The following is a 24,663-nucleotide window of genomic DNA, read 5'->3' on the forward strand; positions in this document are numbered from 1 at the left end:
CAATGTTGTGTCTGTGTGTAATAAGACACAGACTGCAGGATAAACGGTACAACAGGTGTTTACTCAACGTGGCTCACAGTGGAACTGCCTGTACAGATTACTACTCAGTGCTCTATACAGGTGTGGTCACTGCCGGTACTACAGTATACATGAGCTGTAAAAAGTAGTTCCCCCCCATTAAAGGTATATACATTACACTCCCCATACACTTTAATATCCCACCCAGTCTAATCCCACTCTCCTGCTCACTCCCCATACCCTTTAATATCTCACCCAGTCTAATCCCACCTCCTGCTCACTCCCAAAACTCTTTACATAGAAACATAGAAGATAGGAGCAGGAGTAGGCCATTCGGCCCCTCGAGCATGCTCTGCCATTCAATGAGATCATGGCTGATCATCCAAATTCAGTACCCTGTCCCTGCCTTCTCCCCATATCCCTTTGATCCCTTTAGCCTTAAGAAATATATCCAACTCCTTCTTGAATATATTTAATGAACTGGCCTCCACCGCCCTCTGTGGCAGAGAATTCCACAGGTTCACCACTCTCTGGGTGAAGAAATTCCTCCTCATCTCAGTCCTAAATGGCTTACCCCTTATCCTTAGACTATGACCCCTGGTTCTGGACTCCCCAGCCATTGGAAACATCCTTCCTGCATCTAGTCTGTCCAGGCCTGACAGAATTTTATAGGTTTCGATGAGATCCCCTCTCAATCTTCTAAACTCCAGTGAGTATAAGCCCAATCGACACAATCTCTCCTCATACGTCATTCCTGCCATCCCAGGTATCAGCCTGGTGAATCTTCGCTGCACTCCTTCCATGGCAAGAACGTCCTTGCTCAGATAAGGCGACCAAAACTGCACGCAATACTCAAGGTGCGGTCTCACCAAGGCCCTGTACAATTGCAGCAAGACATCCTTGTTCCTGTACTCGAACCCTCTTGCTACGAAGGCCAACATACCATTTGCCTTCTTAACCGCCTGCTGCACCTGCATGCTTACCTTCAGCGACTGGTGCACAAGAACACCCAGGTCTCTCTGCACTTCCCCTTCTCCCAATCTATTGCCATTCAAATAATAATCTGCCTTCCTGTTTTTGCCACCAAAGTGGATAACCTCACATTTATCCACATTATAGTGCATTTGCCATGTTTCTGCCCAATCACCCAACCTGTTCAAATCGTACTGGAGTTTCACGACATCCTCCTCACAGCATACCCTCCCACCCAGCTTTGTGTCGTCTGCAAATTTGGAGATATTACATCCAATTCCCTCGTCCAGATCATTAATATATATTGTGAACAGCTGGGGTCCTAGGACCGATCCTTGCGGTACCCCACTAGTCACTGCCTGCCACTTGGAAAACGATCCGTTTATTCCAACTCTTTGCTTTCTATCTGCCAACCAGTTCTCTATCCAAGTCAATACCTTGCCCCCAATCCCATGTGCCTTAATTTTGCACGCTAATCTCTTATGCGGGACCTTATCGAAAGCCTTCTGAACGTCCAAATACACCACATCCACTGGTTCTCCCTTATCTATTTTACCAGTGACATCCTCAAAAAATTCCAGTAGATTAGTCAAGCACGATTTACCTTTTGTAAATCCATGTTGACTTTGTCCGATCCTGTCATTGTTTTCCAAATGCTCTGCTATTACATCTTTTATAATGGACTCTAGCATTTTCCCCACTACCGATGCCAGGCTTACCGGTCTATAATTCCCCGCTTTTTCTCTACCACCTTTTTTGAATAGTGGGGTAACATTAGCTACCCTCCAATCCATGGGTACTGTTCCAGAGTCTATCGAGTTCTGGAAGATGACCAGCAATGCATCTACTATTTCTAGGGCCACTTCCTTAAGTACCCTAGGATGTAGATTATCAGGCCCAGGGGATTTATCGGCCTTCAGTCCCATCAATTTTCCTAACACCATTTCCCTACAAATACTGATTTCTTTCAGTTCCACCCTTTCATCAGACCCTATGTTCCCTGGCATCTTTGGGAGGTTATGTGTGTCCTCCTTTGTGAAGACAGAACCAAAATATGTATTTAGTTGGTCTGCCATTTCTTTGTTCCCCATTATAAATTCCCCTGATTCTGACTGCAATGTCCTCTCCTTGGACCTTATGCTATCCCTAATTTCCCTTGTTAGCCACGGTTGAGTCACCTTTTTTGTTTTATTTTTATGCCAAACTGGGATGAACAAATTCTGTAGTTCATCCATTCGGTCTTTGAATTTTTGCCATTGCCTATCCACCGTCAACCCTTTGAGTGACATTCCCCAATCAATCCTACGCAACTCGCGCCTCAGAACATCGTAGTTTCCTTTTATTTAAATTTAGGACCCTAGTCTCTGAGTCAACTACTTCATTCTCCATCTTAATGAAGAATTCGATCATATTATGATCGCTCCGACCCAAGGAGCCTCGTACAACAAGATTGCTAATTAATCCTTTCTCGTTACATAATACCCAGTCTAAGATGGCCTGATCTCTGGTTGGTTCCTCGACATATTGGTCCAGGAAACCATCCCGTAAACACTCCAGGAATTCCTCCTCCACAGTATTGTTACTAATTTGGTTAGCCCAATCTATATGTAGATTAAAGTCACCCATGATGACTGCTATGCCCTTATTGCATGCTTCTTTAATTTCCCTTTTAATGCCATCCCCAACCTCCGCCTTACTGTTTGGAAGTCTATATACCACTCCCACTAACGTTTTCTGCCCCTTAGTATTTCTCAGTTCTACCCATACAGATTCCACATCATCAGAGGTAATATCCTTCCTTACAATTGTGTTAATCCCTTCTTTAACCAGTAATGCTACCCCACCTCCCTTTCCTTTTTGCCTATCTTTCCCGAATATCGAATACCCCTGGATGTTGAGTTCCCAGCCTTGGCCATCCTTGAGCCACGTTTCCGTAATCCCAACCAAATCATATTCGTTTACTTCTATTTGCACAGCCAATTCATCCACCTTATTACAAATGCTCCTCGCATTAAGACACAAAGCCTTCAGGCTTGTTTTTTTAACGCTCTTAGACCTATTAGAATTATTATTTACTGTGGCCATGTTTGATTTAAACCGTTGATTTCTCTGACTGCCACTTTTGTTTTTCTCCTTCCTATCTTTTGCTTTTATCCTTGTTTCCCTTTCCTCTGTCTCCCTGCTCAGGTTCCCAACCCCCTGCCATTTTAGTTTGAACCCTCCCCCAGAGCACTAGCAAACACTCCCCCTAGGACATCGGTTCCAGCCCTGCCCAGGTGCAAACCGTCCGGTTTGAACTAGTCCCACCTCCCCCAGAACCGGTTCCAATGTCCCAGGAACTTGAATCCCTCCCCGTTGCACCATTCCTCTAGCCACGTATTCATCTGAAATATCCTTCTATTTCTACCCTGACTAGCACGTGGCACTGGTAGCAATCCTGAGATTACTACCTTTGAGGTCCTATTTTTTAATTTACCTCCTAACGCCCTATATTCCGCTTTTAGGATCTCATCCCGCTTTTTACCTATATCGTTGGTGCCTATATGCACCACGACAACTGGCTGTTCACCCTCCCCTTCCAAGATGTTCTGCAGCCGCTCTGAGACATCCTTGACCCTTGCACCAGGGAGGCAACACACCATCCTGGAGTCTCGTTTGCGGCCGCAGAAACGCCTATCTATTCCCCTTACAATAGAATCCCCTATTACTATAGCTCTACCCCTCTTTTTCCTCCCATCCTGTGCAGCAGAGCCACCCTTGGTACCAGGAAGTTGGCTGCTGCTGGTTTCCTCTGATAAGCCATCCCCCCCAACAGCACTCAGAGTGGTGTATCTGTTTGAGAGGGGGATGTCCACAGGGGACCCCTGCACTACCTGCCTGCGCCTAGTACTCTGCCTGTTAGTCACCCGTTCCCTTTCTGCCTGTCCAACCTCTACCTGCGGTGTGTCCAACTCCGTAAACGTGCTATTCACGACGTCCCGAGCATCGCGAACGCTCCAGTATGCATCCAATCGCAGCTCCAGTGCCGCAATGCGGTCTGTCAGTCGCTGCAGCTGGATGCACTGCCTGCACATGTAGTTGTCAGGGACACAGGAAGTGGCCCTGAGTTCCCACATATCGCAGGAGGAGCATACCACGTGGCCGGGCTGTCCTGCCATGACTTACCCTTTAATTAATTGAATTTAAATTAAATCAATCAATCCCACTAATTACACTACAGTTAAATGGTTTACCAACAGTCCCCGCTACACCAGAGAGACCTTAGTAACTATAAACCACAGAGTTTAAGTTTATAAAGAGAGAAATACTCACCAACCAAGCACCTACATGCTTTCTGGTGACGTCACACTTTAATTACTTTTTACTTCTCTCCCTCCCTCTGAGCTCGGAGACTGCAGATTAGTACGCCTCACCTGAACTCTGGCGCCCTTTTTAAACCGCCGCTCAGCCTCGTCCCTCGCAGGTTCACACCGCCGCCGTCGCCTCCGCTGCTGCTGTGGGGCCTCACCTGAACTCTGGCGCCCTTTTTAAACCGCCGCTCAGCCTCGTCCCTTGCAGGTTAATATCTCATCCAGTCTAATCCCACTCTCCTGCTCACTCCCAAAACCCTTTAATATCTCACCCAGTCTAATCCTACTCTCCTGCTCACTCCCCATACCCTTTAATATCCCACACAGTCTAATCCCACTCTCTCGGCAGCCCATTTTACACCCTGTCCGATTTTCTTCTCCACTGACTTCAATAGAAAAGAAAATCAGGGGGGTGCTAATCGGGCTGGGAAATCTCTGTTGCCCACTTTGCACTGCCACCAAAGACCAATTTCACCCCCTGTGTCTTCAGGAAAGGAAGGAAGAAAACATATTCAGAAAAGGAGGAACTAAAAGGGGAAACATTGAGAAGTATTTATTTTCTGTATTAGGTATTCATTGAATGCACTGTAGAATCAGTGCTGTAATTTCACTGTCTCAATGTACCCTATAGGTGGCAGTTGTGTGTGGTTCATGCACAGCTGGTGGGGCATATGTCCCAACAATGGCCGATGAGACAGTGATGGTGGACAGGATTGGGACAATATTCCTTGCTGGACCCCCACTAGTTAAAGCAGCAACAGGGGAAGATGTTAGCCCTGAAGAACTGGGAGGTGCAACTCTGCATGCAAAGTAAGTACTGGAAATGTATTTTATCATGACTGGATGGAAGTAGTTATTCTAAATGGCACCAAAAATGAATAATTATTTATGAGTCTGCAGGCATTCTTTAAGTTTTGGGTCGATAACTTTAATTGCTGATTCAAGTGTTCACTATACACTAGATTTCCAAATATTAATTTCTTGTCGAAATCATATTACAAAACCACATAGAGTGGTCATAATTTCCAAGGAAATTAATTGAAAATTTTGTGGGGACCTGCAAGATTTCTCAGTTCAATCACCCTCACAAAATAATGTCTTAATTTCAGTAACATCTGTTTGCATTTTCCCCGAGGACACAAAGTAATGGTAATAAACCACACCGATCAGAAGTTCCCAGGTTCAATTCCTGATCAGACACTTACTGTCAAAGTTCACATGTGAAGAACAGTCAACTGACGCAAGGGGCCAAGGGCCTTCAAGAGATGGGGTGAAGATTGAAACGAAAATGAACACATCAAAGAACATAAGAATTAGGAGCAGGAGTAGGCCATACGGCCCCTCAAGCCTGCTCCGCCATTCAATAAGATCATGGCTGATCTAGTAGTGTCTTCTAAAAAAAAATCTATTGAAAAATATTACTCAGATGAACAAATAATTGTGAGGAACTACTGACCCAGTGGTAATGGTTTTAATAATTTAAATCCTGCAGTACTTTGCTTTGTGCACCACGTTCACAGTCAAATAAAATGCCATTTGTGACTTTGGTTGGGGTCTTTTCAGTGCTGGTGCTGGGGCAAAAACCTGAATAGAGAGATTCAGACATGGAGTTGCAGGAAGATGACCGAAAACGTATTCAAGGACTTTGAAGTGGTTGGAGATGAGGTGGTAGTTTGTAAGGACAGCAGGGTCAATGGTGTTTTTTCGATTAGGGGCTGCGATGATGGCCATTCTGAAAAAAAGAGGTTATTACCTGAGGAGAGGGAACCTTTTAAAGCGTCAGGTAGAATGGGGACCAGGATGAGAAGTTGGGTGATCAGTTTAATGAGAATGGGGCCAAGGGAACAGGGGATGAGTTTCATAGACGAGATGAGCTCAGAGAGGAGATGGGAGAGAAGCTGGAGAGATGCGGGTTCAGGGCCAGGGTAGGGGGTGCCTGGGGGAGGTTTGGCTTGGTGGGCAAGGACAGAGTGGATGTGCCAGAGAGAGCTGAACGGTTGGTCTCAGTTTTAGTGACAAAGAAGTCCATGAACCCCACGCAGTTGTTGGAGCTGAGGGTGGAAGGGACAGGGGAGTGAGCTTTAAGGAGATGGTTGACAGTGGAGAAAAGAACCTGGGGTATTATCATTGCTCTCCAGGATGATCCTGGAGTGGGTGGTTTTTGCAGAGGAGTGTGAGGCCTGTCAGTGAGTGTTGACTATCTATTTGACTGAGCCTGATCCTGTCCTCCTCTGAAGTCTGAACATGAGGAGGAGGAGGAGGAGGAGGAATGCTGGCCGATTATTGAGGAGATAATTGATAAACTAATCAAACTTAAAGAGGATAAAACCCCTGATCCGGATAGATTGCATCCATGCATATTAACAGATGTTATGGAAGAGAAAGCAGAAGCACTATTACATATATATAAAAATTAATAGAAAATAGTGCCAGATAATGTAATTCCTATATTTAAAAAGGGAGATAGAACAAGTGTAGTGAAATATAGACCAATTAGCTTAAGATCGGTGGTAGGAAAGATAATGGAATCTTTATTCAAAGATGCAATAGAAAAACATCTAGAAACTGAAAATATAATAAAGAATCGTCAGCACGGATTTCAAAAGGGAAGTTCATGCTTGACCAACCTTATTGAATTCTTTGAAGAAGTAACAGAAAGGGTAGTGCAGTAGACAGAATATATTTGGATTTTCAAAAGGCCTTTAATAAGGTACCACATAGTAGACTCATGACTAAGGTCAGAACATGTGGAGTCAGGGGACAAGTAGCAGAATGGATAGCATTTAAGGGGAAGCTAGATAAACACATGAAGGAGAAAGGAATAAAAGGATATGTTGATAGGGTTAGATGAAGATGGGTGGGAGGAGGCTGGTGTGGAGCATAAACACCGGCATGGACCTGTTGGGCCGAATGGCCTGTTTCTGTGCTGTAAATACTGTGTACTATGTAATACTATGTGATTATTTCTTGTGCCTCTCTATCCTATTGGTTCAAGGTCACTTGCAAGCATGCAAGGCATTGCTTTTACCCACTGAGCCATCAGGAAGTTTTCTTTGTTCTTTTTTAAACCTTTAAAGGGCCAAGCATAAGTAATTATGATTTTCACAATTGTGCTGTATAGAATAATAAATGGAGTGGGGGGGTCAGGTAAGTGGCTTATAATTTCTTTCAGAACTGTTTTTGAGCTCATCAATGTAGAGGTCAGGGTGAAATTGTGTTCTGACTTACAAAATGGAGATTGTTTTGCGTCATGGCGGAGAAGTTTATTTTATAATCTGTTTCCCCCCATCCCCCGTGCTTTCTGGTGCAGGTATTTTGGATTCAAGTACTCCCCCCCCCGCCCCACCTCTTTTAAATAGCATATTGTACAACTGGTGATTTTTCTGTTTTTCAGGGTTAGTGGATGCATTGATCATTTTGCAGCTACAGAGGAAGAAGCGTATGTATGTGTCAGGAATATCATAGCCACGTTAAATCTTGAGCTTCCACCAAACAAGACGACTGACTATGAGGAGCCTCTCTACACAGCTGAAGAACTGAATGGACTTGCCCCAAGGGATTATGCACATACCTTAAATATCAAACTGGTTAGTTTTTAAATAACCTGTGACCTCCAACTGCTCAGTCACGTAAGTCTTTGACGCTCTAGTGGAGGAGGGGAGTGTCTTCCCCTGTCGTCATAGATACTGCACTACATGATGTGTACTGAGACATGAGCACCAGAGGGTGGCAGGTTCAATCCCTGGTCTGTGCTGAGTTAGTTGAACTAGGCTGGATTAGCAATTTGAACATTTCAATTGGCATAAATGCCCTGGACTAGGAAGTGGAAAAATCAGCAAGAGTTCCTGCTCCTGATTAGTATGTAGTGACCCTCTGGGGAAAAGTATGTGCGTAGCTGGCTGGTGAGAACAGGATTAGGCATGGTCGTGATGCTCGCTGTAGTTGAATAGCCTGTTGACACGAGGGGGGGAAATTCCATGGGGTTTGTCGTGCTGTTACTTCAGCACAAGAGCTGCAGAAACCCCAGAAAAAAATAGCAGAGCAGTGGGAGAATCCCTGTGGAAGTTCACCCCCTTGATGTCTAAGACCCGAAAAGGCTGCCAGAGTCTACAAAACAGTAAATTAGCACAAATCACCAACTTTAGGAGGGGCGGGGAGGAGATAATGGAAAAGTCTTCTACAGCTTTGAAAAAGTGTACATTAGGATAAGTGAATTGTTTGATTTTTGGTTCTTTAAAAAAATCTTCCAATGATAAGTCCAATTCATGAGTTTTTACAGTTGTTGTCTCCACCTGACTTATGGGTTTTTAAAATAAACTGGAAACATCTGCAGCAAAGATCAGAAAAACAGTATCAACAAGGTGAGTTGCAAAGCCTTCCTATGAGGGATCTCTTTAATAATCAAACTGTTACAAAGAATTAAGATTAACCTTAATACCGTCGTCTTTTCTTTCATTTGTTGCTACTTGACTACTGGAGAAAAACCTGTAAATCATGCTTCATTTTCACTACAAAGGAAGGGGGGGAGAAAAAGACAAACAAAAGAAAGAAAAGAGAAGAAAGACTTGCATTTATATAGCGCCTTTCACGGCCACAGGACATCCCAAAGCACTTTACAGCCAATGAAGTATCTTTTTTGAAGTGTAGTCACTGTTGTAATGTAGGATATAATCATTAACCATAGATGCCAACTGTTTGCATTCAGAGGGAACAATCAGCAGTAACCTGCTTACATTCGTGCTGTTTGTTCAGTGACTGGAAGAAGAGGATCTCAATGTCCCTTTGCTCATCATCGTGGTGACAGGCAGGGAAGCAGTGAGGCGCATGTGCAAGACCAATGGTCGTAACAAGGAGGTACGAGTCAGTGTCCCACCTGCAGCAAGTGTGGTATCCAGGGCTCCTCCTTCTGCTCACAGGTAACAAGAGGCCCGGCCCCATTGTATATAAGAGTCGAGGAGCAGGACCTTGAGCAGCAATGATGGGTTTGAATCAGTCAGTCACTGAGTACAGCCATTTGGCAACCAGGCTTCTCGGGATGGTACTAACCTTTAGGCTGCTTCTACCTCACTTGGCGCAGTCGTAGACCGGGATCACTGCTGTCACAGACCCACCCCATTTACTGCATGGCTCCTGTTTCTTTGGTCATCTTTTAAAGTTAAACAAAGGTACACGTGAAAATTCTTAACATGCATTAGAAGAAACTTTTCTTGCTTTTTTACTTTATGTATGTATATCCCATTATTTAGTGTTCCTCAACGTAGATGGTTTCTACTTCTAATATGTTTCTTCCTGGAATGAGACACAATATTACACATCAAGGAACCTAATGCAGGTAGTAATGTTTGACTTCTAACCAAAATACAAACAGTCCTCAATGAGAATAGCAGCTTCTACATAATGCGTAAATTAAAATTTATACGCAGCATCCCTGGTCTCTGAATGTATTGCTGGTCCTACCACTAACTGAACTTGCCTGCACCCCTAGGCAGTGTTACAGTCAGTCAGCTTTTAGTCCTAATATTATAAGATACTGCTGGAAGAAAAACAAAGGACTTGTGGAGAAAGCTAGTTTAAACCATCAATTAGGGTGCAAGAATGAGGCAGATTGCAACCATTTTAAATGTAGAGCTGACAAAAAGTAAGTATGCAATGGCGGGTGGGGTGGGGGGTGGCGGTGGAGCGTTGGGTTAAATTGGCACAGGAAAATCTGGAAGGGGAGCCACGAGTTTTAGAGTCATTACTTTCAATTTCTGGACAAAGTAGGGAAATATTTACAAAAGCAAATAGAATGCTTGGTGTATAAATTTGCTTATATAAATTGCTGCAAGTAAAAAAAAAAAAAAAGTGCAAAATACTTTTGAAATATTTTGATACATAATGGACCTACTAGATAAATCCAAGTGTGTTACATAGCTAAAATAAGAGAAGGATGCGGGGGGTGGGGATGACCAATCTGCATCCCCGAGCCCTAGCAATCTGACCCACAAAGTTGAGTAAACCCAGGATAGACTTGTATCTTACCTAAGTGCTCATTCTTAATGGGCCGGATATTTCGATGCCTACGGGTGTGTACGCGCTGTGTACCCACCCGTAGGGACATCGGAAATGCCAGTTCTAGGCATGCACAGCGCATACGTTGAAAACCGGCATTTCCGATCTGTCAAGAATCCTCTTGACAGATCCTCCGGCTGCCCGGGAGAAGGGCCTCTGCGGGCCGATAGTTCCGCTTTTTGGAGACCCTCCGCCCGCTGAAAACGCTTACAATTCTTACGCCTTTTAAAAGCAGGCCAAGGCCTGCTTTTACCAGGATAAGAGTTGAAAAAAGTTTTTAAAAAATGTTTTCACTGATTTATCATTTAAAAATACTTTTAAAAAGGTAAGTTTATTTTTAGCCCCGTAAAAAACTTTAATTATTTTTTTCAAAATGTGAAAGTTTTACTATGTTTTTTCATTGATCTCCATTCATATATTTGACAGGTCTTCCTGTCAAATGTATGAAGGGAGATTCCCTTCTGTGATTGGCTCCCCATGGCCCACGTGATCCCAGGGATGCTGCGAACTACATGCGCCCCTGGGATACGTGGACGCTGCGCACTTGACGTTTGGTGAGGCCCAGGAGCGGAAGTGTGCGTCCCGGGAGCCCTCGGGTAAGGGCGCAGATTTTTCCAGATCGCAGGCCTCCGCCCGTGGGAGGCCTGCGATCGGAAAATACGGGCCCATTATGTGAGCCTAGAAATTAAGTTTTGGCAGACTTTTTGACCAAGGAAGTCATCATAGCTGAGGTTGATCTCGTCCTCATCTGACATCTACACACACACACTTTATCCAGCAGGGGTCAGTGATTTCTTTCTTTTAGGAACAGGAGAAGGGCATTTGGGCCATTAAGTTCATCCCTTGTTGATTGTCAGAACAGTTGTATTGTGTTGCAAGAAAGCTTCACATTTGCTTTCCTGTAATAAACAGTATTACACTGTCACTAAAGTAAATGGTGCCACCAGGTACCTGCTCTTAATATTAATTTTTACATGGTATTTATAAAAAATGTTTTGGTGAAGGCACCAAATGGAACATTATGGGGACATTTTTGTGAGAAAGTGAGTAGATTTTAACTCCAGACACGGAAAAGGTGGGCAGTGCGGCACGATATGCAGAGGCCTGGAGGCAGATAGGTTCGGGAAGGTGAGTGCTGATCACAAATGGGGTGAGCCCAGGATGGCAGCGATCCACGTTATTCTTTTGGAGCCTGGAGGAGAACCCGTGTTCCTCCTGGCCCCACAAAAATAATTATTTACTTATGACTTTGGGGCCCCATCCTCTTCTCTGCCAAGTTCCAATGGACAGAGCATGTACAGTGCACACTCCGCCCAGTTGTCCCTCTTCAATTTCATCCAGGTAATTTGTTCGTCATAGGACCCCGATTTGCTGAGTTGGTGTGTGCTGGTTATTATACTTGATGAGGCATTTTATTTAGTTCTGTTTCAGTTCTATTTGTAGAAGGTTTTTTCATATTCTTTTTGTCATGCTGGTACTCCAGAATGATTAGGGACAGTAATGAGGTTTCTGCCAGATTCAGGAGAGTGCCTGGGCTTTCCAGCTGAAGGTGTCAGTAAATATGCCGGCGGAGCAGGAACAGGGCAGTGAGTAATGCACGGTGATTTTAAATCTGCTATGTCCCGTTTCCACTAGGCCCGTCGAGTTAAAATCGCCTCCAGTGTTTATTTCCTGCATTTTCCTTCCTCTTTAACAGATCGTTAATTTTCTATTAATTTTTTTTGTTACCCAGCTTCATAGACACATAGGAAGCTGTTGGAGATGTTTGCAATCAGCTGCAGTCACACTCGAGTCACGAGCCTGTTATCGTTCCATTTTATTTCTGTATATATCTGGAGTGGTTATTGTGTAATGGATTTTAGTTTTCCTTTGTATTGTCCCTCCATACACCATATTATAGTTGAGATGGCAAGTGGCTAATCTGTTCCCTGGTCTGTGCAGCTTAGAGATCTATAAGAGGATTACTAGGTGTTATGAATGGAGTTTTGCTGTAGTGATTTTATAACATATACGTTGCAGAGCAGTAAGCATTAGCCCTCCAGCATGATTTGGGGCATCCTTGCAGTACCATGCTTGCCATTTAATCATGAAAAATGATACAGTTAAAGACTGAGTTGGTGTGTGGTGGTTATTACATTTGATGAGGCATTTTCTTCAGTTCTATTTGTAAATGTTTTTTTCATATTCTTTTTGTCCCTGGTACTCCAGATTGATTAGGGACAGTCATAGGCAGAGTGTTTCTATGGTTACAGAAAGCAGGGAGGTTATGATGGAGCTGTACAAAACGCTAGTTAGGCCACAGCTGGAATACTGTGTGCAGTTCTGGTCGCCACACTATAGGAAGGATGTGACTGCATTGGAGAGGGTGCAGAGGAGATTCACCAGGATGTTACCTGGGCTGGAGCGCTTCAGCTATGAAGAGAGACTGGACAGGCTGGGGTTGTTTTCCTTAGAGCAGAGAAGGCTGAGGGGGGACCTGATTGAGGTGTACAAAATTATGAGGGGCATAGATAGGGTAGATAGAAAGGAACTTTTCCCCTTAGTAGAGGGGTCAATAACCAGGGGCTATTGTTTCAAGGTAAGGGGCAGGAGGTTTAGAGGGGATTTGAGGAAAAACTTTTTCACCCAGAGGGTGGTTGGAATCTGGAACTCACTGCCTGAAAGGGTGGTAGAAGCAGGAACCCTCACAACATTCAAGATGCATTTAGATGAGCACTTGAAACGCCATAGCATACAAGGCTACGGACCAAGTGCTGGAAAATGGGATTAGAATAGACAGGGCTTGATGGCCGGCACAGACACGATGGGCTGAAGGGCCTCTTTCTGTGCTGTATAACTCCATGACTCTGTGACTTTAAATCACTCACTAGCCGTATCCATACTTATCCCCATAAACCTTCAATCCGATGCCTAACTATTTTCGGAATTAGTTAATCACTGTTCTTGGGAGGAGGAGGGTTTGGGGGGGGGACAGCGATGGATTTCTTTGTAGTGTCAAATGATTCTTGTTCATTTTGTACCTGTATACTTAGTTTTGCACTTTCAGTGGTAGTGGATTCGATTATCTGTGTCTCAATTATTTCCCCTTCCAATTCTCTCTGCTCGTCAAGACAATCAGTCATGCTGTGATATGGTTCCACAGGCACCCACTGCCCTCTAGTGCATCACATTTTTCATATGTGAATCCAGATGGTGAACGTTGGTGGGTTATTTGGTCGTGGAGGATATCACAACCAAATTCAATCCTGTGTACATATGTAGCAAAGGTCACTGGCTAATGATCAGGAGCAGAACTCAACAGCTACCTTATAGAGATCAGCTAACTGCACAGCCCACGGATTGAACCTGGGACTTTTCTGGTTTAAATAGCTCAGGAACAGGCCGGGCAGTGAATTTACCTACTAAGCCATGCTGAGAAGCATATGTTGCAATTTCTGCTCAAGATGCACACCCTGAAAAGGTTGGCAACAGCTTTAAGTTCTTCTGTGAACTCTTGCTGTGCTGGTATTCTAGTGTACCAGAACTAAGCGGATAAACTGAGTATTAAGCCTTGAAGCAGTGTGGCCATTCTGTTTCTTATTCATAGGGATTATAAAAAAAGATGAGTTTGACAAATGCTGAAACTTTGTTAATTAAGTATTATATCCATTTTTGATGGGCCTCCTGCATCTTAAAGATAATAAATACTATAAAATGGCTTAGATTTCTACTATTAATTTTGATTAGTTAAAACCTAGTCCCGTGAACTTTCAACTTCGCCATCCTGTGTCTTTGAAGAATTAAACATTACATCTTAAAGGTATTTAATATTTTACAGGTTCTGAGTCGTTTGACAGATGGAAGTAGGTTCTTGGAGTTCAAAGCTTTATATGGGACCACGCTGGTAACTGGCTTTGCTCAGATTAAAGGGTGAGAAATAATAGATTTATTCTTTTTAAATAATGTGCAGAATTTAACTGAATCAGTTTACTTTTAAATTATTCAATGATATTGAAACTTGATAAACACAATGATTTTACTTTTATTTTGTATTCCTGTTTCCAATTATTTTATTAACAATAATTGTTTTTTTTGGTAAATGCATTACTCTGAGCCACACAGATCAGGAAGGTATGAGGTTTGATCCAAGGTGTTCGGTAATGTCAGCCTGGGCAGTATTTAGGGTTGGTACAGTTGACCTCAGCACCACTGGGCTACAGACAAGGGTGGAACAAAATCATCTAGTAATTCCCGCTGGAAAGTACATGTGCGTAGATGTTGGGTGAACACCGGATTGGGTTCAGCAGGGTTTCTTCCCACACATTGGTGGGCACGGTTCCAGCGGTCTCACCAGGATTGCAGCCTGTGGATTTTCAGAGCCAGTTACTCCTTTAAGTTAAAAACTCAGTGAAATTATACTCTCGTGGAAGTGAAGGATCAAACTGGTGAGGAATGGAATACTTCCCAGACTTTCTCCCATAAATAAAGAACAGTGAAGTCTTGCCAATATGGGGATTGGCGGCACTTCTGTATATGCAAGATTCATACCTGCTTCTGCATGCAATCCCCATGGAGCATTCTATTGGCGGAATATGGAGAGAAAACAAAACCCATACAGCTTTCTAATGGAAAACATCAACATATTTTAATACTGCATTCTCAATCTCATACCTGCCACACAGCAAAGCCAGTCCCTTCCCAAGAGCATCAGCGGGAGGAAGGGAATAAGAGTGAGAGAGTCATAATTGCTCGTCCCCTGGTGGCTGGGCCCAGAGCAACATTGGTGGACAGCAAGGAGCTGAATGCCTGCTCGTGCTCTCAGCTGCAGATAGTAAACTTTCTCCACGGTTGATCTCTGAACATAGCAAAGATAATTTGCTTTGTGTCTCCCTCAGGTGGCAGCTGTGAGATTGGCAAGTCAGCTGCATTCCACCACCTCGTGACACTGGACTCTTATTAATCAAGCAGCATTAAAATCATTTGAAGTCTTCTGTTAGAAAGCTGTGAATGCCAGCATGTGTGGGTTTTGTACATACATGTCATAGGAAGATCAGAAAAAGGAAATCACTGAAAAGAAACAAAGACAGAAAAAAAATGTATACAACGCCTTTCACGACCACCGGACGTCCCAAAGCACTTTCCATGCAATGAAGTACTTTTTGAAGTGTAGTCACTGTTGTAATGTAGGAAATCAACTAAATAGCATAGTCTACATGTATGCTTTTCTGTCAACATGTATAATGTTAGTTTACCCATCGAATTTTCATGAATTCCTGCTTTAAACTTTCTAATGCTGACATCTTTAACTACCACCCTATTGCCTTCACGTTGGTATTATTCTAAAGTTATGCAAAATACTGATAACTTTCAAATTGTTCGTCGCCTGGAAAATTCTAGTCTGATTGTCAGTATGGTGTTCAGCATCGCCACTCCACTGGTAATCCTGTTGCCTATGTCACGCACCATTGTAATGCTGCTCCTAAACGATTTGCTGCATCATCTGTCATAGCCTTGGACATCTCCAAAGCCTTTGACATTATGCACTTACATCAAATCGGCTCACACAAAGCTATGCTCACAACTATCGAGTTTCTTCTCAAAAGTTCCATCTGTGTTGTAATTGATGGCTCATCCTCTGATTCTTTTTCCATTAACTCAGAGGTGTCTGACGGCTCTGTGTCTCTCTTTGTTCTTTCGTCATATCTTCTTATCATCTGACCTGTTCAGGGCGTGCAGCTGGCTGGCGTTATGTTAATGAGGCCCGGCCCTCAATGGACCGGGCCTTTTGCTGTCAGGAACAGGTAAGTGTTCCACCCGCTGCCTAGAGTTAAAATCTACACCAAGGTTTCTTAATGCCTCTTGCAAGTCTAACCAACAGCTATCATGTCTTATCTTTAATGGCTTCAGCTATAGTCTTTCTTCACCTATTGACATTCTTGATCTTACTATCTTCTCTGCCCTCAGTTGGAGGAAGCTTTAGTAATGGAGGAGATATAAGCCAGTTTCTTCTTTAGTGCCAAACATTTTGTTTCTATCCACAACTCAAATATTATTCCCATACCTGGGAACACTCTTATAGCACCTCTCTCATACTTTTGGACTGGATGCAAGAAACAAATTGTTATCTGAAAAATCATCCCTCTCAACCTACCGTTTTTCGTAGCAGTTGTTCTTGTCTTTCTCTCTTTTATCAATATTATTACTATAGTCAGTGCTCCTTTGAACATCAATGAATTTAAGACTCATTACACAGATTCCTACTGCAACTCATTTTTTACCCAGGATTTAAAAACAGGATTTAAAAACTGGAACTCCTTACCTCCCTCATTTTTTTCTTTCTAATCCTCAGGCTTTTCAAACTCCAGTTTGGTATCCTAGTCGCTTTTTTTTGTTTACCTTGTCCTTTTTATGCTTCTCAACCTGCACTATGGGCCTTGGCTCTTCACCTTGATTTCTCAATAAATGAAAGCTTATGTAATAGTTTAGGATTATGTGTTCAATAAGAAGAAAATGTATCTCAAGGTAATGGACCTTTGAGAATCAGCAGAGAATCTAACCACCAGAGTTAAGTGGCAAAATCCATGAACCTTATTTAATTAGTTTAAACCGATTATGGTTTCTAGTTGCAAACAAGCACAAATTGAAAAAATTAAAAGTGGGTGAATAGGATTATGTCCAAACAAATACGTTTCTTCTAATGTTGCAATAGGCCGTGATTTGCGACCCCCACAGGTGCGTACGAGGTGTGTACCCGCCCGTAGGGCGTGTGCGAAAATCCGGAACTTGCGATCTGTCAAGAATTCTCGTGACGGATGTCGAAGTTTCGACTGTTCAATAAGACTCTGTGAAACAAAGTGATCGTCAAAGGCAGACTTTATTTAACTTCTTGCTAGCAAGGGGAGCCTCACGTAGGCAATGGCTATCGTGAGTTCTCCGAATACATGGACAAAAACACCTCTTTTTATACACAAAGATCAAAACCTTTTATCACATGGTATAGTATTGAGAGACACAATTAATAACATTAAAAAGAGATGAGTAAGGAATGTTTAAGGTCAACAAGAAGATGACTAAAGGGTCAGTAGAGCCTCGGTGTCTTAAGATAAGGTCAGCCAACAGATACCCAAAAGTCATGCTTTAGGAATACCTTTAGATAAAGAGAACTTATCATATACAATGAGAGACAGTTTGTCTCTCATCTTGGGTCTGGACAGTCATAGAATGTTTACAGTAAATGTCCTTCGGTTATCATGCTTTTGTTCTACTAGGCTTATCTTGTTTACTGGAACTGCTTAGCCTGCAAGCTACAAAGGAGTCACATCCTCTTCCTTAAACCGCTTCCTAATATGGGCCTGCCCGTTTCCCCTTATGTTATACTGTGTGAAGCCATTTTGGCCTGTTGAAACAGTTCCAGGCTCCATTTTGATATAAGAGAGTATGTGTGCTTATTTTATACTAATATGTGTGGATATATATTTCTATGCTGATGCACTTCTACACGGATCATCCGCATCCCCGGGAAAAGGTCCTCCACAGGCGGAGAGTTACGCTATTTGCCCAACTTCCGCCCACTGAATGCCCATGAAATTCTTACGCCTGGTAAAAACAGAGTTTTAAAAATAGAAAAATAAAATTTTATCACTCATTTATACTTTAAAAACTCTGTCCAATAAGGTAAGTTTATTTTTAGCCCTGTTAAAACATATAGGGGGAGAAATTCGGTATCGCCCCGTTTGGGGCGCAATTATCGGCCGGGTGCAAAGTTTAGCGCCTGGCGCTAATTAATCGCTTCCGACTGCAAACTTGGCCTCTATCGCCCCTGGAGGTGATTGGAGCGCTAAATCAGGAGCTACACACCTCTCTTAAGGCGCTAACGCCGAGGAGCAAGGCGCTACCTCAGAGCGCTGACGAAGCTGATGTCAGTCAGCAATGGAACACAGACTGTAAGTGGTTTTCTCGGGTGTACCTCTTACTACAAGTTCTGGACGATAGGGATTATATGGAACAGATCAGACTCTGACACCCATTTGAGCTCAACCGTACTGTGTTTAATAGGATTAACAATAACACTCATAACAGTACAAAACAATACAACCCTGGCTTGTCCAACAAGCCATACAGTGCTAAATTACCACGGTCTAATAAAAGAACCCTCCCGTGAAATAAACTAACACAGGACCCCAGCACTAAACCCCTCTAAGGTTTGGTTGGGACTTACAATCACCCCCTCACACAGCTAAGTGGTCTTGTGGATGTGTAGGCGCAGGCAATATGCTCACCCCAATTGCCCGTTGTCTTGCTTGCAGTTTCTTCCTGTACGTCTCGCTCCTGGTTCCGTACCGCCGACGCAGTATCCAAGTTCCAGTTTGAGCCGAGGTCCGTTGATGAGGGATGAATAGCAGCGCTCAGCTTCTGGCGGTGTTCCGTCGAACCGAGCCTCAATCGGGAGACTCACTGTAGACTGATGCCGAGGAGCGGAAGGGGAGAGCAGCCCTCGAACAGCTCCTGATATAAAACCCATCGCCTTTTCCTCCTGCCAATACTGATCGATGTATTGACTCAAGTGATTTGACTGGACCCCCCTGTGGCCTGGAGTGACTCATGACCTTTGAAATCTTTGTGAAAAATGATACTGAATGTCTGTCGTTTCCTGAGTTGATGGCTCCCATTAACAGGTAATGGGTTTCAATCTCAAACCGAACTTGCTTAACTGGCTAACAACAGAAAATGCTGGAAAAACTCAGCAGGTCAGGCAACATCCGTGGACAGAAATTTGAGTTGACGTTTCGGGTCGAACCCTTAAAAGGGTTCGACCCGAAACGTCAACTCAAATTTCTGTCCACGGATGTTGCCTGACCTGCTGAGTTTTTCCAGCATTTTCTGTTGTTATTTCAGATTTCCAACATCCGCAGTATTTTGCTATCTTGCTTAACTGGCTTATCTTCTGGAAGACAATGGCCTGGCCATCTCCTGCCTTCCACCAGTTTCGGTTGGGACTGTGCTTTGTTGATGTGAGGGCAGAGTGTCTCTGAGTTACCTCTCGGGGTATTGTTTCCAGTAATCATCGGCCTGGGTTCTCTTCCACCCAGCCTGTTAGTGTGAAATGGCCGTTTGCATATGAATGCACCTTAGTCAGGTTAGCCTGGCTGACAATCCTAAGCCACTCCCACAAGCTTGCCCAACAGTACAGTTCTGTCTTGGGGTTTTGGATATAAAATATGATTCATAAAAATGGCCAGAAAGCTGGTGCTACAAGACACACTGGCGCCGGCCAGTTCTTAAAGGAGAGGGTGTTGAGATACCGCGGCAAACGTGGGAGTCGAGACCAGAGTTGATGGAACACAACTGCTTTATTTTACATCATGGCAAAAAGAGAGCTTGAAAAGCCCGCGCAACCACTTAAATACTCCCCAGACAGGGAGTGCTCCCGGCAGCCTGTCCCTGCGGGAAACAAGTTGCCGGAGGAAAGGGCCCCCGGCTGGGGGCGGCTGCTGCCGGCAGTGCGCCTGCGTAAACTGTCCATGCCGCCGTGAGCGGATTATGTCCAATGGTGGCGTGTCGCCACAGAGCTCCCCCCAGAATCCGCTTAGGAGGAGTGGACGAGTCGTGACGGTGGTCTAATGGTTCTGCCGGAGCGGCTCTGAGTGGTCGCCGGTCTAGTTGGTGGGGCCGGGCGGTTCGCCGCCGGCTGTGCTGGCTTGCTGGCGGGACGGCCTCTAGTTGGAGGTCGGGCCACGGGGACCTGTTCCCCTGGTTCTGTGTGTGCTGGTTTGAGTCAGTCGATGGAGACTGTTTCGACCCTGTCGCCGAGTCGCAGCTTGACGACCTTGTCCCCGGTTTGTAGTACCTCGTACGGTCCGTCGTACGGGGGTCGCAGGGGTCCGCGGTGCGCGTCGTGTCGCACGAAGACGAAGCGTGCCTGCTGTAAGTTTGGCGGGACGTGAGGTGCGAGTTCGCCGTGTCGGTTGACCGGAAGTGGGGCGAACTGTTGAGCGGAAGAGAAAGAGTTGAGCCGCTGCTGTTCGGCCGACTAAGGCGTGGTAGCCTCCGGGAGGAATTCGCCTGGTACGCGCAGCGGTTGTCCGTAGACTAACTCCGCTGCTGAGGACTGGAGGTCTTCCTTGACCGCGGTGCGTAGGCCTAGTAGCACCCACGGTAGGCGGTCAGTCCAGGTACTGTCCTGCAGGCTGGCGCGGAGTGAGGCCTTGAGTGACCTGTGGAAGCATTCACACAGCCCGTTGGCCTGCGGGTGGTACACCGTGGTTCGGTGGAGCGTCACCCCGAGGTTGCGTGCTGTGGCCGTTCAGAGTTCGGAGGTGAACTGGGCGCCTCTGTCGGAGGTTATGTCGGCCGGTACGCCGAACCTCGCGACCCAGGTGTTAACGAACGCCCTGGCGATGTCGGCTGTGGTGGTGGAGGTCAGCGGCACTGCCTCAGGCCAGCGTGTGTAGCGGTCGACCATCGTGAGGAGATAAGTTTGGCCTTGCGATGGCGGCAGAGGACCGACGATGTCGATGTGTACGTGGTCGAAGTGGCGGCTGGGTACCTCGAAGTCTCCCAGGGGTGCTTTTGTGTGCAGCTGTACCTTAGCCTGTTGGCAGGCGAGGCAGGAGGTGGCCCAAGTCCGAACATCTTTGCTGAGGCCACGCCAAACGAAGCGCTGGGAGAGGAGTTTGACGGATGCGCGGGAACCCGGATGGGAGAGCCCGTGGAGCGCGTCGAAGATGCGGCGGCGCCAGGTTGCAGGGACGACCGGCCTGGGTTGGCCGAGTGAGACGTCGCAAGTGACTGCCGTGGCTGCGGGCCCGTGCGTAGCCCTGGCAGGCTGGTAGCCGCTGAGAGGAGCTCTGGGTCCGTGAGCTGGGCCGCTGCTAGTTGCGCGTAGTCGACCGCTAGGTGATTCGCGCAGATGGCGGGACGGGAAAGGCAGTCGGCGACAACGTTGTCTCTACCGGAGACGTGCTGGATGTCCGTGGTAAACTTGGACACGGCCGCGAGCTGGCGTTGCTGCCTAGCGGACCAGGGTTCGGTGTGCTTGGCCATCGCGTATGTGAGCGGCTTGTGGTCCACGTACGCGGTAAAGGGGCAGCCCTCCAGGAGGAACCTGAAATGGCGGACCGACAGGTGGAGCGCGAGGAGCTCGCGGTCGAAAGTAGAGTATTTGACCTCCGGGGGGCACAGTTGGCGGCTGTAGAAGGCAAGTGGCTGCCACGCGCCATTGACCCACTGCTCGAACACGGCTCCGACCGCATGGTCGGTGGTGAGCGCGACCCGGGCATCGGCCCTCGGGTGCGTGAGCAGGGTGGCGTCGGTGAGCGCGTTTTTGGTGGCGTCGAAGGCGGCTGACGTGTCAGTGGTCCAGGCTACGTCCATCTTGCCGGATTTACCTCGGAGGGAGTCGTATAGGGGCTTCATGAGGGCTGCAGCTCTGGGGATGAACCTGTTGTAGAAGTTCAACATCCCGAGGAACTCCTGGAGGCCCTTGATGGTTTTGGGGCGGGGGAATTGCTGGACGGCCTGCACCTTGTTGGGCAGGGGGACGGCCCCAGCAGGGGTGATGTGATGGCCGAGAAAATCGATCTCGGCTAGGCCGAATTGGCACTTCGCCGGGCTGAGGATGAGCCCATGTTGGGCTAGGCGCCCGAACAGGATGCGAAGATGTTCCTGTTTGGAGGAGCTGGCCACGAGAATATCGTCTAGATAGACGAATAGGAAGCTCAGGTCCCGGAGGACTGAGTCCATAAGGCGCTGGAAAGCCTGGACTGCATTCTTGAGGCCGAAGGGCATCCTCAGGAACTCGAACAGGCCGAATGGGGTGATGACGGCCGTTTTGGGGATGTCCGCGGGGTGTACGGGGACTTGGTGGTAACCGCGCACCAGGTAGACCTTGGAGAAGACGGTTCGTCCGGCCAGTCGGGCCGAGAAGTCCTGGATGTGCGGCACCGGGTATCGGTCGGGGGTGGTGGTGTCGTTGAGGCGGCGGTAGTCCCCGCAGGGGCGCCAGCCTCCGCCGGGCTTGGGAGCGATGTGGAGGGGCGAGGCCCAAGGGCTGCTGGAGCGGCGGATGATGCCGAGTTGCTCCATGGTGGTGAACTCGGCCCGCGCAATTTCCAGCTTGGCCGGGTTGAGTCTGCGGGCGTGGGCAGAGACCGGGGGGCCGGTGGTGGGGATATAGTGCTCCACACTGTGTTTGGCGGCTTTGGCCGAAAAGGTCGGGTTAGTGAGGGCGGGAAACTCAGCTAGTAGTGCCGAGTAGTCATCCGTGGCTTTGGCGAGGCAGTAGGTCGTCAAGCCGGCCGAACGGGCCGGGGTGAATGCGCCAGGGATGGGGGCCATAGTGTTGATGTCGACGAGGCGGTGCCTCGGAATGTCGACAAGGAGGCCGTGGGCGCGTAGGAAGTCGGCGCCGATGAGTGGGCAGAGGACCTTGGCTGTGAGGAACTCCCAGCGGTAGCGGCGGCCTGCGAGGTCGAGTGTGACCATGCGGGTGCCGTATGTGCGGATGTCAGAGCCGTTGGCTGCGGCCAGCGTGATACCCCGTGCGCCGCATTGGATTTCGAGGGCGGAGGCGGGGGTGATGCTGTGCTGGGCTCCAGTGTCGCACAGGAATCGGCGGTTGGTGCTGTCGTCGGTGACGTACAGTAGGGGCCCCTTTTGCCCCGCGGCCATCGTGGGGGCCGGTGCGGGGGGTGGGTTGAAAGTGCACGGTGGCGTGCAGCGTTGGGCCCTAGTGCCAAAACGGGTGTGGTAGTAGCAGTGACCCGGAGTGGAAGGGCGGTCGGGCCGGGGGAACCGTGTGGTCGTTGCCGTGAGGTCGGGCGCGACGTCGCGGGCGGTCTGTGTGGAGAGCAGCCAGTCGGCCTTTTCGGCTATCTCACTCAGGTCCGTGGAGCCAGACTCCACGATGAGCGGGCGGATGCTGGCGGGGAGCTGCCGAATGAAAAGCGTGCGAAAGAGGGCGCCGGGGTTTTTGGCGTCCGAGAGGGACAGCATGTGGGAAAGCAGGTCTGATGGTGAAGCGTCACCAAGGCCTGGGAGGTCAAGGAGTTGGCAGTTGCACTGGTAAGAGGACGCCTGAAATTTTTTAAGAAGCGCGGCCTTCAGATGTTCGTACTTGCCTTCCACTGGTGGATCCTGCAGCGCTGCCCAAACCTTGGGGACTGTGGCGTAGGTGAGAGAGGCGACGAGGTAGTCGTACTTCGTGGCATCGACTGTAATGCTTCTCAGCCGGAATCTGGACTCGGCTTGAACGAACCAGGCCTCGGCCAGGTTCTCCCAAAAGTCCGGTAGTTTAACCGTAATGCGTTTGTATCCGCCATGCTAGCTTAGGATTCGTCCTGAGCATCGGGGTCACCAGTGTTGAGATACCGCGGCAAACGTGGGAGTCGAGACCAGAGTTGATGGAACACAACTGCTTTATTTTACTTCATGGCAAAAAGAGAGCTTGAAAAGCCCGCGCAACCACTTAAATACTCCCCAGACAGGAAGTGCTCCCGGCAGCCTGTCCCTGCGGGAAACAAGTTGCCGGAGGAAAGGGCCCCCGGCTGGGGGCGGCTGCTGCCGGCAGTGCGCCTGCGTAAACTGTCCGTGCCGCCGTGAGCAGATTATGTCCAATGGTGGCGTGTCGCCACAAGGGCTGATTTTGCTCTCCATCCACACTCTGCTTACTGGAGCCTTGAATCTCGGCCTGGAGAGACCTGTACATTAAATCTGCTGGAAAGAACAATGGAGAGGCCCAGGGACAGAGCTCAGAGTGCAGCCCCCAGAGTCTCTTCTAAATCAATACAAGGAAGGTCAAATCAAAATGAACCTGCAAAGTGCTACTCAGTACACAAAACTCCTTCACAGCGTTGAATCTCTCCAGAAGTGTGTCTCTCTCTCAGAATGCGTGGTGCAAAAATGTCACCGACAAAGAAAGGCAGGAAGCGGTCGCCTTTAAATAGCACTCCCCCAGTCCCTTCCCGACTGCAAAATGCTGCCCTCAACCTGTCGTTGCTAGCGGCAGGTGGTAAGGCAGGGGGAGCCACTCAATATCCGGTCCGGGGCACTACCGGGGCGTTGCACGCACGCTCCAATCCTGTCCTCACCCGATGGCCCCACATTTAGCCGGAATCCATGTATGCTGATCAGGAGTGGGAACGCTAGCTAATTTCCTCCTCCCTAATTTCTTGTTGCACCTCTACTATTGCTCAGCCTAGATCATATGATTCAGGACAGCCTGGGGACCTTCCTTATCTGTATGAGTCAGCCAGCAGGGAAATCTCTGATTTGAAATTTTATTCCTTGTATCGTA

The 24,663-nt window shown here is 47.1% G+C and overlaps 1 protein-coding gene across 1 annotated transcript in view; it reads left to right on the top strand.

Moving 5' to 3' along the window:
• The window catches only part of LOC147122057 (uncharacterized), a 106,212-nt gene that overhangs the window by 51,930 nt on the left and 29,619 nt on the right, over positions 1–24,663 (top strand). Inside the window, exons 6-8 of the mRNA XM_085982764.1 lie at positions 4,972–5,150; positions 7,735–7,927; positions 14,209–14,300. Of these exons, the coding sequence (XP_085838890.1) occupies positions 4,972–5,150; positions 7,735–7,927; positions 14,209–14,300 (464 nt within the window). The remainder of the gene's footprint in view (positions 1–4,971; positions 5,151–7,734; positions 7,928–14,208; positions 14,301–24,663) is intronic.

This window comes from Somniosus microcephalus, chromosome 3 (assembly GCF_052327205.1).
Source record: "Somniosus microcephalus isolate GS21.2 chromosome 3, FLI_Smic_1.0, whole genome shotgun sequence".
Taxonomy (NCBI): domain Eukaryota; kingdom Metazoa; phylum Chordata; class Chondrichthyes; order Squaliformes; family Somniosidae; genus Somniosus; species Somniosus microcephalus.